This window comes from Apteryx rowi, unplaced genomic scaffold (genome assembly GCF_003343035.1).
Source record: "Apteryx rowi isolate R43461 unplaced genomic scaffold, aptRow1 scaffold_264, whole genome shotgun sequence".
Classification (NCBI taxonomy): domain Eukaryota; kingdom Metazoa; phylum Chordata; class Aves; order Apterygiformes; family Apterygidae; genus Apteryx; species Apteryx rowi.
In genome coordinates this window covers 325321-337396 of record NW_020449019.1, presented here as the reverse complement: position 1 = coordinate 337396, position 12076 = coordinate 325321, and the positions used below count along the sequence as shown (strand labels likewise).

Here is a 12076-nt window from a genome sequence, read left to right as displayed (position 1 = left end):
AGTACAAGGGAATTGAAAGAGAAACCTCACTCTAAATATTCCCACTTGTTTCTATTTTATTCCCTACAGCCCTCTGCTAGCTCCACATCAGACTTTTTATTTCTCTAAGGCAGAACAAGTGATTTACGCTCTATGAGACTAGTTGCTTGTTTCCCTCTGAAAATATTTCTGACCCCTTCCCAATCTTAAGTTTCTAGATATGGTGCCCCATTTGTTAAATGTTTATGCAGCACTCCCTTACACCCTGGGCAAAATGGTCTTCAGGCTCTAGTTACACTGGCCAGCAATGCTATTAACTTCATCGTCTGTCTGCTCCTTTGTATCACACGTACACACCCACAAAGTGATGTTCGTAGAGGGTAAGTAATTCCATAACTCAATTTGTTTATACCAAAATGTACTGTTTATTTGACTTTAAAACATAATATTAGATACCGAAACATTCATCTCTTAAGGAATGAGGTTATGGAGATATGTGTTCAGCACAAGCCAGCCTGTATACTATGACAAGCAAGTTATTACAGGCGGAGTCACAGTGATGCCCATAGTTAAGATTTTCCACCAAGAGCCCCTATTTTAAATTGCTTGCAACTTTAACAATCTTTGACCTTTACAGCTGAAACTTTCAGCATTTGGCATCTGTCTCAAATACAAGCACTTTATCTGCTCTCCAGCTTCTATTTAGGTAAGATGGTTCAGGTATTTCTAGGAATGAGAAAAGAAACAGGTAGTTTGCCAACAGTTTTTATATATAATTTGCTACCATTTCTTTGGAAAGCTTTATAGCCTCCAGATTCTGAAGTAACAACCTGGGTCCATATGTTACCCTCATAGGGAGCTGTTCACAACCAGCCATATTAAAGATCTGTGGGAACTAGCACTACGCATTTTGCTCAGGAAAGCACTTCAGAAGTCAGACCAGAGCCTGGATGCTCCAGCTGCCCTGAGCACATCTGCCCCATGGAGCAGCCTAAGTTAGTCCCAGACTTGGGCCAAGCAGCAACAGCTAGCTATCACTCCACCTGACGGCAAAGCAAATATTAAAATCAGTAGGGAAGGAGTCACAGAGCAGGTCACAGGTTTCCTCCAGCCAGTTTGCAACATCCATCTTTCCACTTCAGTCCACTTGGATTGCTGCAGAAACCTGTGCAGGGTGCCCAGGAAATCTTAGCTTTTCCACTGCCTGATGTTAATATATATCCTCTGCCTAACTTCAGAGAGAAGCAGTTTTACAGGTGGGAAAGCTCCAGTATTATTTTTCCAGAATGACTATGAACGACATATCTAAACATCCATTCAGTCTGGCTCCCAGTTCACACAAGGGTCATTATAACTTCAGCTTTACAGACCACTGAGTTTGGGAAACTGCATGCAGAAGTGTAAATTAAAATATTGAAAAGAAAAACTAACACCTCTGTACAAAGCCTTAATATTCTTTTAACACATTTTTTATAGTTAAAAAAAAATGCTGTTAAGTGTTATAACACAGCACAGCCATTTAGATTTTACATATTGCTTCTTGAAACCAAGCATTTCTATTAGACTACTCCATGTGAAAAGTTTGGCTAAGCCCAGTCATGCCCTTATCTATTCAAAGATGCTTTTTAATTCTGAACTTGCACTGTTCCTCAAGCTTTGAGCATACTCAGTAGGGGATTAATGCATTTTAAGTACTGTTCAAAGCCAATAGAAGAGAGGCTTCCAATGAGCTGATCCCCAAGCAATCTAGCTTGATTGGAACAGGAGCCGGCTGTTCATGACTACAAGCACCCAAAAAGCCCCCTTCACTCTCCTAGGGTCTTGCCTATACTTCTAAAAATGATTCCCTATGCACTTCATAACAGGCACTACTTATACACCCAGCAAATTCCAATTTTAGTCATCCTAGCTGAATTACCCAGTTCCAAGCAAGACAAACAAGCAATATATTAAAAAAAAAAAAAATTAAAACCATGACTAATTATAATTTGTGCTGCCACCCTTCATGTCTAAGGGCTTCATATTTTTCAGTCTGATTTTGAATTTCTCATTCAACAGATCATATCCCTTGACCAGAGCTTCTGAAGCAGCTCACTTGGAGCGGATTAGTTGAAGCCATTCCTACGTTTGCTTTTATTTTAGTGGCCAGTTGTCTCATTGTGACATTCTCAATATAGCTAAACATAGCTATTTTTCCCTCCCAAAGTAGCACATACCTTAAAGCAAAACAAATCCTACAGCCTATATTGGGAGGATTATATACAAATACATTTCAGAAGCAGCAGTTTATAACTCACATGTCATTTTACTACTGCACTCAGAGTTAGATATGTATCAGGTTTAAGGACACATTTGAGAAGGAGGCAACTCTATTGAAGCATGCTGGCAGTAACCCCAGTGGGGAGCAATACCTGTGCAAACCAAGTCTGACAGCCCTGGAGCACAAACAGAGACCAGGATTAACAGTGCTGGAAGCGTTCCAAATTGAGTCTTAAGTAGGCCACAACAAAGGTAACTTTTACTCAGATGAAGATGTGTAAGCCATAAACCTATTTACCATAAGGAGCTAAAGGAAAAGAACAAAAATTGCCATATTATTCACTGCCTCAAAACCCCCTAAGGTCTGACCCAACACATAGCCCTTGCCCAGCTGAGGGTGAATGGTTTTTGTTCTGCATCTCAGGCCATGTTTACATTGAGCCTTCACTCTTTTTTGGGGGGATCTGTCAATAGCTACAGCATATTACATTACCCCAAACCAAGATAGTAACACATCTTGCAAAAAGCAGTTTCTGCATTGCCAGACACTTAACTAGACGGCAGATTTATACCATTGTTCATACTTGGTTCTTTAAAAAAAGAAAGCTGGAATATACCTTTTAAGTTTGTATTAAATATAGTACAACCAAAAATAGTGAAATAGTACTGTGGTCAGCTTTTAAAGGGCATCATCCATTCTTTTCAATCAAGATAAATGGAATTAAAAGAAAAAAAAGCAGCAAATGCCTCCTCTTTAATAAACAGAAATAAACAACATTTGGGATTCAAACCATGTGAGGAAAGCAGTGTAAACATGACTGACTACAAGTTACAAATATAAAAGCGACATGAATAGGTTTTCCTCACCCTACTTCTCGTGACTGTCTCTTTTATTTTCATTTATGTAATTTTTAATATGTCACGATGATGACCTGTTTAAGCAAAGGAAAGTCAAACGACTACAGCATGTCTACTAGGGTATGCACTTCTGATGGATTTTTGCAGCTTATTTTGCACTGAATTTGAAAGTTGCAAGCTGAAGAAAACAGAAATAATTCTTCTGATAACAGGAAGTCAAGATTCATTTCTAAAGTCTCCACTATTTTCAAGAATTAGCCACAAATTCCTAAAAAACAAACAAACAAACAAACAAACAAAAAAACCCACCCACCCCTCAAATGAATAGGCACTCAGGAGAAAACTGGCAAGCAGAAGTTAGCCTGAACACTTGGTCAATCCTAAAGGCACTTCTGTTAAAGAAAAAAAAACAACAAAAAAACACAACTCTTCTGTGATCAGAAAGTGACGACACAGAAATACTGCTGTACTCTGACTGGCAAACTTACGTTTGACATTCTTATCAGAATGTCCTTCACTAAGAACCTAAACAGGATTGAACAAAGGAGGATATATCTCTTTTGAAATCAAACATAACATTAATGCAGAGATATGTCTAAATGCTAGAGTTAAATCAGCTAGCACTAGGAAACAACAGTGCGATTGTTTTAATCACCAAGAACAAACTTTCCAGAATTAGCATTTGCTGACCAAAGAAAACTAGACATTGTCTTGGCAAATCATTTCTTCCCAGAAAGCCTAATTTTTGTACTGGTGACACATTCTGTGAATTCAGCAAATAGTTTGGGAGGGAAGGGGGGCGAGGGGAGGCAGTAGTTGCAGCATTCCTGAATTAAGCACTTGGGTTCTCAAATCTCTGTATTAAACTTGTGTAAAACAGCATTCTCATCATCATGAAGTGTTGGCTTCCTCACACATTACTTCAGTGTTTTGATGTAGGAGACATGACTTAAATCCTCCTCCTTTTGATTTTGAACAAGAGCACGCAGCTAGCTCTTGAAAAGAAGTTTGAGTTTGAACCACTGTCAGAGGATGCCCTGACCTGGTTCTCTCACACGTGTCAAGGCTGTTCCATGTAACAAATTTTATATATTATGCTTACATATGCATATCAGACTGGGAACTGGTCCTGCATATCTCCCCATGACAGCAGTGAGCCCTGAGCGTTGGCCTACCTTGTCACACTCTGTCCTGACAGTTAGATACCTATTGATACCATTGGCAATGGCTTCCCTGAGCAAGACAAGGATTCTCCCAGAATCCCTTTGGTCCAGTGATTTGGGCATTCTTCTCTGCCACAGGACAACTCAATTTAAGTCCCCATGCCGAACCAGAAAAACACTCCCATAGTCTGAAAAAAAATGCTCCAACACTGAGTGTTTCCCAGGGACTCTAATGCCCAATTTCAATGCTTCCTTTGGGAAGTAGGAGAAGACTCAAAAGACAATACTTTAAATCCACTAAAAGTTAAAATAGCTAGAATTTCTTGAAGTTTCAGAATAGCAAAGTAACATTTTAAGAGCTTTGAAGACTTCAGAAATAAGACACTTTTTTTGTCAAGTCATTTGGCACTTCAAGCCACAGAAGCAGGGACATTTCAAGCTCCTCAAAGCATATAATACTTGCAAAGCATATATCGAAAGAGAACTGTGCACCATTGCAACAACTGCCCATGACAGTCTGTTTGAAATTCAAATTGTTGACCTGCAAAGTGCAAGACATCTTTTAGGCTCTGGCATTTACACTGCCTCTGGACCACAGCAGATCATCTCTTTTAGCCACTATGGCAGTTTACAAGAGAAATTCATCTCATGTTCTGATCCTTTTCTTCTCCTTGGTTTCAATTTTAACTCTTTTACATTTATTCAGGTATCTCCTTCTTCTGTATTGCCTAGGTAATAGGCAGTGAAAAAGGCAGTTATACACAGAAGATCAATGGAACAGATTTGTTTGAATCTTATCCTCCTAGATCCAACAGAAATATGTTCCTAAAGAGTTAAATGTCTCTAGGCAAGATAGACAAGCATCACAAAAATTGTATCAGTTGATTCATCAACTTCTATTACAATGTGCAAGAAGTGGGTAGGGGGGGTTAAACTGACAGGCTTATTTTAAGTAGGGCTGAGTAAAGCACCTACTTTTTTAATTAGCTCCTATTTTCATTGTAAGACACTTCTTTCTGTTGCTTATACATTTGATTAAAATTGACTGGATGTGCCCATTTGACGCCAGCTCTCTGTCTAAAGCTGATTTTTTAAGAAATGCAGGTATCTCCAAGAACTAGGCACATATTCAGTTTGCATGCAGGCCATGGCAATCTCTTCTTTGAAATTTCAATACTTCATGGAGGAACTATTTAGACCAGCAGGGCAGGAAGCTATTACTGGACCAAGATATCCGAGAGATTACAATCAAGCAGCCCAGGACAGCAGGAATAAGATCTAAGTGTGTGGGGGGGTGGGGGGGGGGGAGTGAAATAGTGGGAAACCAGAATATATGAAGTTGGAAAAGGACAAGCTCCCTTTCTGATCCTGAAACAGAACTCAGGAGCCAAGACTCCCAACACCTCACTATTTTCAGTAGCTAACTGCAAAACCCACTGACAAATTCTGAATCTGCTCTCTCATAGTACTGACTGGCCAAGAAAAGGATGGCAACTGCTACCACATACTTCATTACTCACATTAAAGACACCTGTACAGTCATCTTCTGGATTACCTATGTGCATATCAGTTTGATTTTTGCTTTCTGCAACACCTTCCAAAAGAGACCCTACAACCTTTTATACACACACTCACAAATACACTCTAAAGAACACTCTTCAGGCTGGGGAAAAAAAAAACAAAACCAAAAAACAAAACCAAAAAAACAAGCAGTTCAAAATTAGAAAAAAAGCTAAAATAAAATCCAACTGTGTAACATAAATCCTGCTCACTTATGCATATGTATTATGACATGCAGCCTTCAATTCCACACATACTGTCTGCCAGGGCCTCTGCCTTATTCAATATACAGCATAAACAGCAGCTGAGTAGCAAGCAGCAGGTCACATATTTTGTTCTTTCTTCACTGTTGAGTGTCTGATTCTACTGACACACCAGACAGTGTTGAAAATAAAAACTTCACTTTTTCAACAGGAAGATAGGGGAGCTTCAAATTTATTATTTACATATTGATCAGAGGCTGATTCCAATATGCTTGTCCCTGGGATTTATTTAAATGTTGCAGCACCTGTCAGCTTGTCGGCAGCGGGGGCTGAGTACTAAACTCTGCATAAAGCCTTGCCCAAGGAGAGGGGTACTGGAGAGCTACTCAGGTTTCATAAACAAACCTATAGTTAGTAGCTGAACCATAAAGATTAAGCCTTGCACGCCCTTCAGCTCTTTGTGAGCTTCTGAAACGTGAGCAGGAAGCATGGTACAGCTACCATATTCTGCAATGATCTGTGCTAGTAGAATCAAAGAGCCACTCTCTCCCCCCYCCAAAAAAAAAAAAAAAAAACCACCCATCTTGCAACTATTGCAGCTTTATATAAAAAAAGTGTTATGGAAACAGTGATTTGCAGTAGTGATTGTAGTCTTCAGGGGTGGAGGAAAGTGAGCTTATGATGATATATTATGTCTCATTTTCAAACAAAACCAAGAACCACACTAAAATTAGGAACATGTTTAAATCTGCTCTTAAAATAACTTGTCAAAATCAGATTATTACAACTGTCCCCATAAAATATTATACCTGCACCAAGCCTTGAAAATCAAGTTGTGCTACACTATTTGCTTAATTTTTACTTTCTTAGGCTCATTTTCTTAAGTACTTTCCCATTTGTTGTAGAATTAAACTGATGATAAAGCAATATTGACCCAAAACTCAGTATCCATTTTGGCATCCTATGGCAAAAAAAACCCACAGTGCTCTTCTCATTCTGTCTAGCATAAGTGTCTCATGTTTTTCTTCCATAACCTGAACAAGACCATTATTTACAGGTTAGAGGAATGTAAAAGGAAAGGTCTCAAATATTCAGACAGAATTCTGAAGCTTAAACTTTCAGCATACCTCCCAAAGCAATATGATGATATCAGTTCACAGCTTAAGCAGCAGAAGTCCAGCATAGTGGTAGTTGTCTCAGGCTACGTAACAGACCTTTCAAAAGAGCATGAAGTAACAGAACTGAAATGTATTTGGCAAGATGCCACCACTCAGATGATATCCCAGTCTCTTGGATATGTACAGTATACAGCAATTCATCGTCTCATACTATGTGACACATTTCTTACGTTAAACCAAAAATAGCTGTAGTAAAAGTAAATTGAGCACCACATGTGGAGGCAAGCTGTCCTGTTCACTTTTTTGTGTTACACACACTACAACGCAAAAGGAACAAGCACAGGGATGACAAATGGACTCTCACATACCCCAGTGGTGCAGAGAAAGCCCCTCAGAAAGGAAACGGGCTCAGCGTTCAGAGAGCAGAAACCACAGAACTGCTTTCCAAGTAGTGCAGAAGTGAGTACCAAACTATGCAGAATTCCTTCCAGGGTGCAGCACATCACCACAGCTCCTCAATTCTTCCACTGCCATGGAAGATCAGAGTGTCTTATTCTACAAAATAATTCACTTCAAGTGTACTTATTACCCCCATGCATACACCCCAAGCCACCACAGCTGAAGCAAAGACAGACACTCTGTCAAGAACCAGATTCTATGTAGCAGCTTAAATGGGTTAAAAAAGCAAAATAAAGTTGAGCGCAGGACTAGAAGCATAAAGCCTACTTCTAAGAATTCAGCTATTCGAGCAAGTTGTCAGAAGAGCACAGGTAATCAGAGCTAACACTGATGCAGACGTTCATCTTTTCTGGATAACTGAAACCTGCTAGAACCCCAGCATTATTTACAGAAAACACCTACATCTCTTTTGGTCATGTTGGCCAATGCTAAACCGTGCAAAGAAAATCACAAGTGTTGAAATCACGAATACCCCTTCAGTGGCTAAACTCCCATATCTGTGCAAGCCAATGACATCAATGAATTTAAAACTTGCAATTTCACTCCACAGAACATGGATTTTGCAGCCAGAAGAACTCTGACAACCCCTTCCTTTGGTCTCCTATGGACGACAAGACAGCAGACCGCCCTTGAATTCGCTCCTGCTCAAGTGCATCTTTAGCCTGCTTCACCAAATGCCTGAATTTCAGCAATAGATTCTCCACTAGTGGTCAGAAGTGGTTACAGGAAGAGTCTTGTGTCCCTGATGTGAGATCTTCACACTGAAGAGTGACCCAGAGCTTACCAGAACACAACGCCAATTTGCAAGACAGCCTTCAGCCCCATGGCTAGAATAGGCAGAACTCAGAAATACCAGGATATCGAGGTAAAGGGGGGGGGGGGGGGAACCACCCTCAGTGAATGAATAGTATTTAGAGCAAGAGCACCCTCTTAATCTGCAAGGCATCCCATCCCTCTTAATCTGCATCGTGATTGGCACAACAAAACCTATGAAGAGTCCAGCCTTTAAATACTGCCATAAGACAAATATTCTTCAGACAGCACCCTTACCAGCCCTGAGGAATAGAGAGCTGCCCAGCAGGGCCTACACCACCCTGTCTGGTCATGGAAAGGCAGGCAAAGTAAGACTCCCCAAAAGATTGTCACCCCAGCAGCTACTGCACACAGAGAAAGTATAAGTGGTTTAGGAAGCAAAGGAGGAAGGTGTCTCATAAGTGGAAGAGAAACAGAAAGCAGCATGATGCACTTCAACTAGTAGAGGAACTGATACCACTTGCCACTCACATGTTATTTGCAAGCAATACTACTTTAATTTATCGTAAAGACTGATAGGCTCCTTTAAATTATCTTGTGGGATTTCTCCATATAGGAGAAGTATTTAGCTTTAAGATTGAAAAAAAAGATTAAAAAAAATATTGTTGAACTTCCAAAATTGTCTTCTGCTCTGTGACTCCCCACCCCCACCAAAAAAACAACAAAAAAACCACCACCAAACAAAACCCATATGAGCTGTCTTGCAACACTGCTCTGAACACCATCTCTACATCTACAGCCTGCTTCCAGGCCCTATCACAGTCACTCCACCTCTTGGAAGGGGACAAAAATCTGTTTCCTTTGGAGGTACCAGTTGCTAACATCCCCACACAAACCTAACATCTAATTTGACTGCATGAAAAAGTTTATACACTGCGAGCCACGCAACAGAAATCGGAAGGACACGCTGCGTCATGCTGAACACCTCTGTAAGTCTGCATACAACTTCATTTTTCCATTGGTCTCATCTCAAAACTCACAGCAAAATACAGTCCACACACCATGCCTCACTTCCCAGTCCCAGTCTCTGAGACTAAATCTAGAGATTGTGTGGTCAGATGGAAGGCAGACCAGGGCATTTTTGGCGAATTAACTGTCCACTGAATCAGCAAGCTGACCAAACTCACTGCATGGTTGTGCGATCACTCACTTCAACACAGAGAAGGTGGGGGAAACACAGGTGGGGAAGAGGTGGACACAATCATCCCTTTTGGCAGCAGTTACATCAGATTCAGTGTTTCACAAAACCACATCCCTAGCTAAGCACAGTCATCACTGTTACCCAACTCACAACACAACAGAAAAATCATAGTACTCCCAAGTCTTGCAGAAAGTTAGCATGACGTTTACATAGTAAGCATGCATTATCAGCTTTTGAAACCGGTTTGTGTGGTCTTCTATAAGAAGCTGGTGAAGTCAAACAGAAGTGCATTGTAAGAGTTAATCAAAGCACGTTAATTCTAGTCTAAGGTGTTTTGACAACCATCCAACACTTCAAAGTACTTCTTTCTTTACAGGTTTACTGGGACTGCAAACAAGCTTCAYACTCTCTTCCAAGTCTTTAAAGAATCTGGGCAACACTGAGCACTGACATTCACTGACATGACACTGCAAAGAGCATTTCTGCAGAACATTTGCGCAAGCAAAACCCTGAGCATATGCACTGCATAAGGGCAGGGGTGTTTTTCAAGGTGTTAGATATAAATTATATCAGGAATGGTGTATTATTCCATCATGAATGGCTGGACAGGTTTGTGACAGTCTTCCTGCAAATACAGAGTTTGTCACTAGAACCCTGTTCCACTAATCTAGCTTACAAAATTCCCAGACAACCCAAATAAGACCATTAAGGCCGGGAGTAAAGTCAACAAGCAAAAGCACAGAAAGGCAATAAAAGTTGTAACACTCCTTCTCAAAGACTGCTGGCACCTGATCCCAAGATATAAAGCCCAGTATGCCTCACTGCATTCCCAGCAAGATCACTGGAACAGCAAATGAAAACAGAATGATAAATTGAAAAGAATGAACATTCTGAGAAAAAGCCAGCATATTCTTCATAAAGTAGATATGCAGTAGTGAAGAATCTCTTGCTTAAGGCAGCAGCTTGCAGACCTCTTAGGTACTGAGACAAGTGAGATCGCCCCATCGCAAGGCTGCCATTATACCTGCTAGCTCATTTGACTACCAGCACAAGGTAGAAACAAGGCATTTGCAAGCTGTTTTCTCAGCAGTCTGGAAGAGTACAGTGCTGAGACCTTCCCCTACTTGTCCTGAAGGCCAGGCAGACACTCACATTCTCCCTACGCCCTCATACATGCGGGTCTCATCCACCAGCGTCATGATCTCCGTGTCAGTGAGGTGCGCGTGCTTCTTTGTCCTGCTCAGCTGCTCGATCTGGATGTCGGCGAGCTTCACCTTCTGCTGCGTATCTATTACTTTGGCCTGGAGCTCCGTGAAGGCCTGAAGGGGGAGAGCAACGGTGGCGAGGAGCTGAGGCCGCTCGGCCGCGGCCGGGACCGCCAGGCCGGGGCGGAGGCCGGCCGCCCCCGCGCCGCTGAGGCCAGGCCGCCGGGGGGCCACGGCGGGGCCCAGGCCACCCAAAAGCGGGGGACCACGCGGGACCCTGCCCGGGAACACCCAACCGAGGGCGGGGCGGGGGGGCGACACTCTGCGGCCACGGAGGCGGCCAGACCCCCGCAGCGGGGGGAGAGGGGCAGGAGCTGGCGGCAGAACACGGCCCTCCAGCCGCGGGCGGGGGGCCCCGGTACCTTCTTCAGCTCCAGGTCCACGGGCGCCGCCATCTTGCCTGGCCACGGCGCCTGCGCAGTGGGGGAGCGCGGGAGCCGGGCCATGGTGCGCATGCGCGGGGGGAGGGCTGGGAGAGGGGATCCTGGGGAGAGGAGGCGCCCGGGCGGAGGGGGGATGGGGGGGGGAGGGGCTGCGGCGAGGGGTGAATCCTGGTGGCAGGCGGGGACCCTGGGGTGGTGGGGGCTCTGGGGGGCACCCTGGGGTGTCCTTAGGGAGGGGGCCCCGGCGGCCCCTCGGCCCAGCGATCTCCCCGCAGCAGCCATGCTCTCAGCCAAGGCCCTGAGGGCAGACCGAGGCCTAGGGGGCCTGCACAGCCCGGGCTCCACGGCTGTGGGGACCCACGGGCACCCAGGGGGCCGCGGGCCTGGCCGGCCCAGGTGCTGCATCCTGCCTGCTGCCTGTGGCGGGGATGGCACAGGCAGCGCTGGGCAGCAGAGGATGGCTGGGTGCAGTGGGTCCAGTGGCACCTGCTGCCATGGCACCTATATACACCTGGGGGCTGCTAACATGGACTTGGCTCGCTGGGCAGTGGGGATGCCTCAAAAGGCCACAGGGATGCCTTGCCAGGCAACAGGGACTCCTTGACACCTCTCTGGGACATGCCAACGCCTCTCCAGGCAGCAGGGATGTCTCACCAGGCCACAGCAGTGCCTCGTCAGGCAGCATGGACACCTCAGTGACTCCCCAGGCTAGGCAGATGCCAAGCATCAGGAATGCCTCATCAGGTCACAGGGATGCCTCACCAGGCAGCATGGACAGCTCACCGGGCAGCACGGATGCCTCAGTGAGTGGTGAGACACCTTGCCAGGCCATGCAGTTGCCTCATCTGGCCACCTGGACTCCTCAGCAAGGCATA

General features: G+C 43.9%; 1 protein-coding gene across 1 annotated transcript in view; it reads right to left on the bottom strand.

Annotated features, from left to right (window-relative positions):
• The window catches only part of PFDN1 (prefoldin subunit 1), a 35016-nt gene extending 23737 nt beyond the window's left edge, over positions 1-11279 (bottom strand). Inside the window, exons 1-2 of the mRNA XM_026067880.1 lie at positions 11181-11279; positions 10706-10872 (exon numbers count right to left, since the gene is read on the bottom strand). Coding sequence (XP_025923665.1) covers positions 10706-10872; positions 11181-11273 — 260 coding nt within the window. The 5' untranslated portion in view covers positions 11274-11279. The remainder of the gene's footprint in view (positions 1-10705; positions 10873-11180) is intronic.
• Positions 11280-12076: the final 797 nt, after the last annotated feature.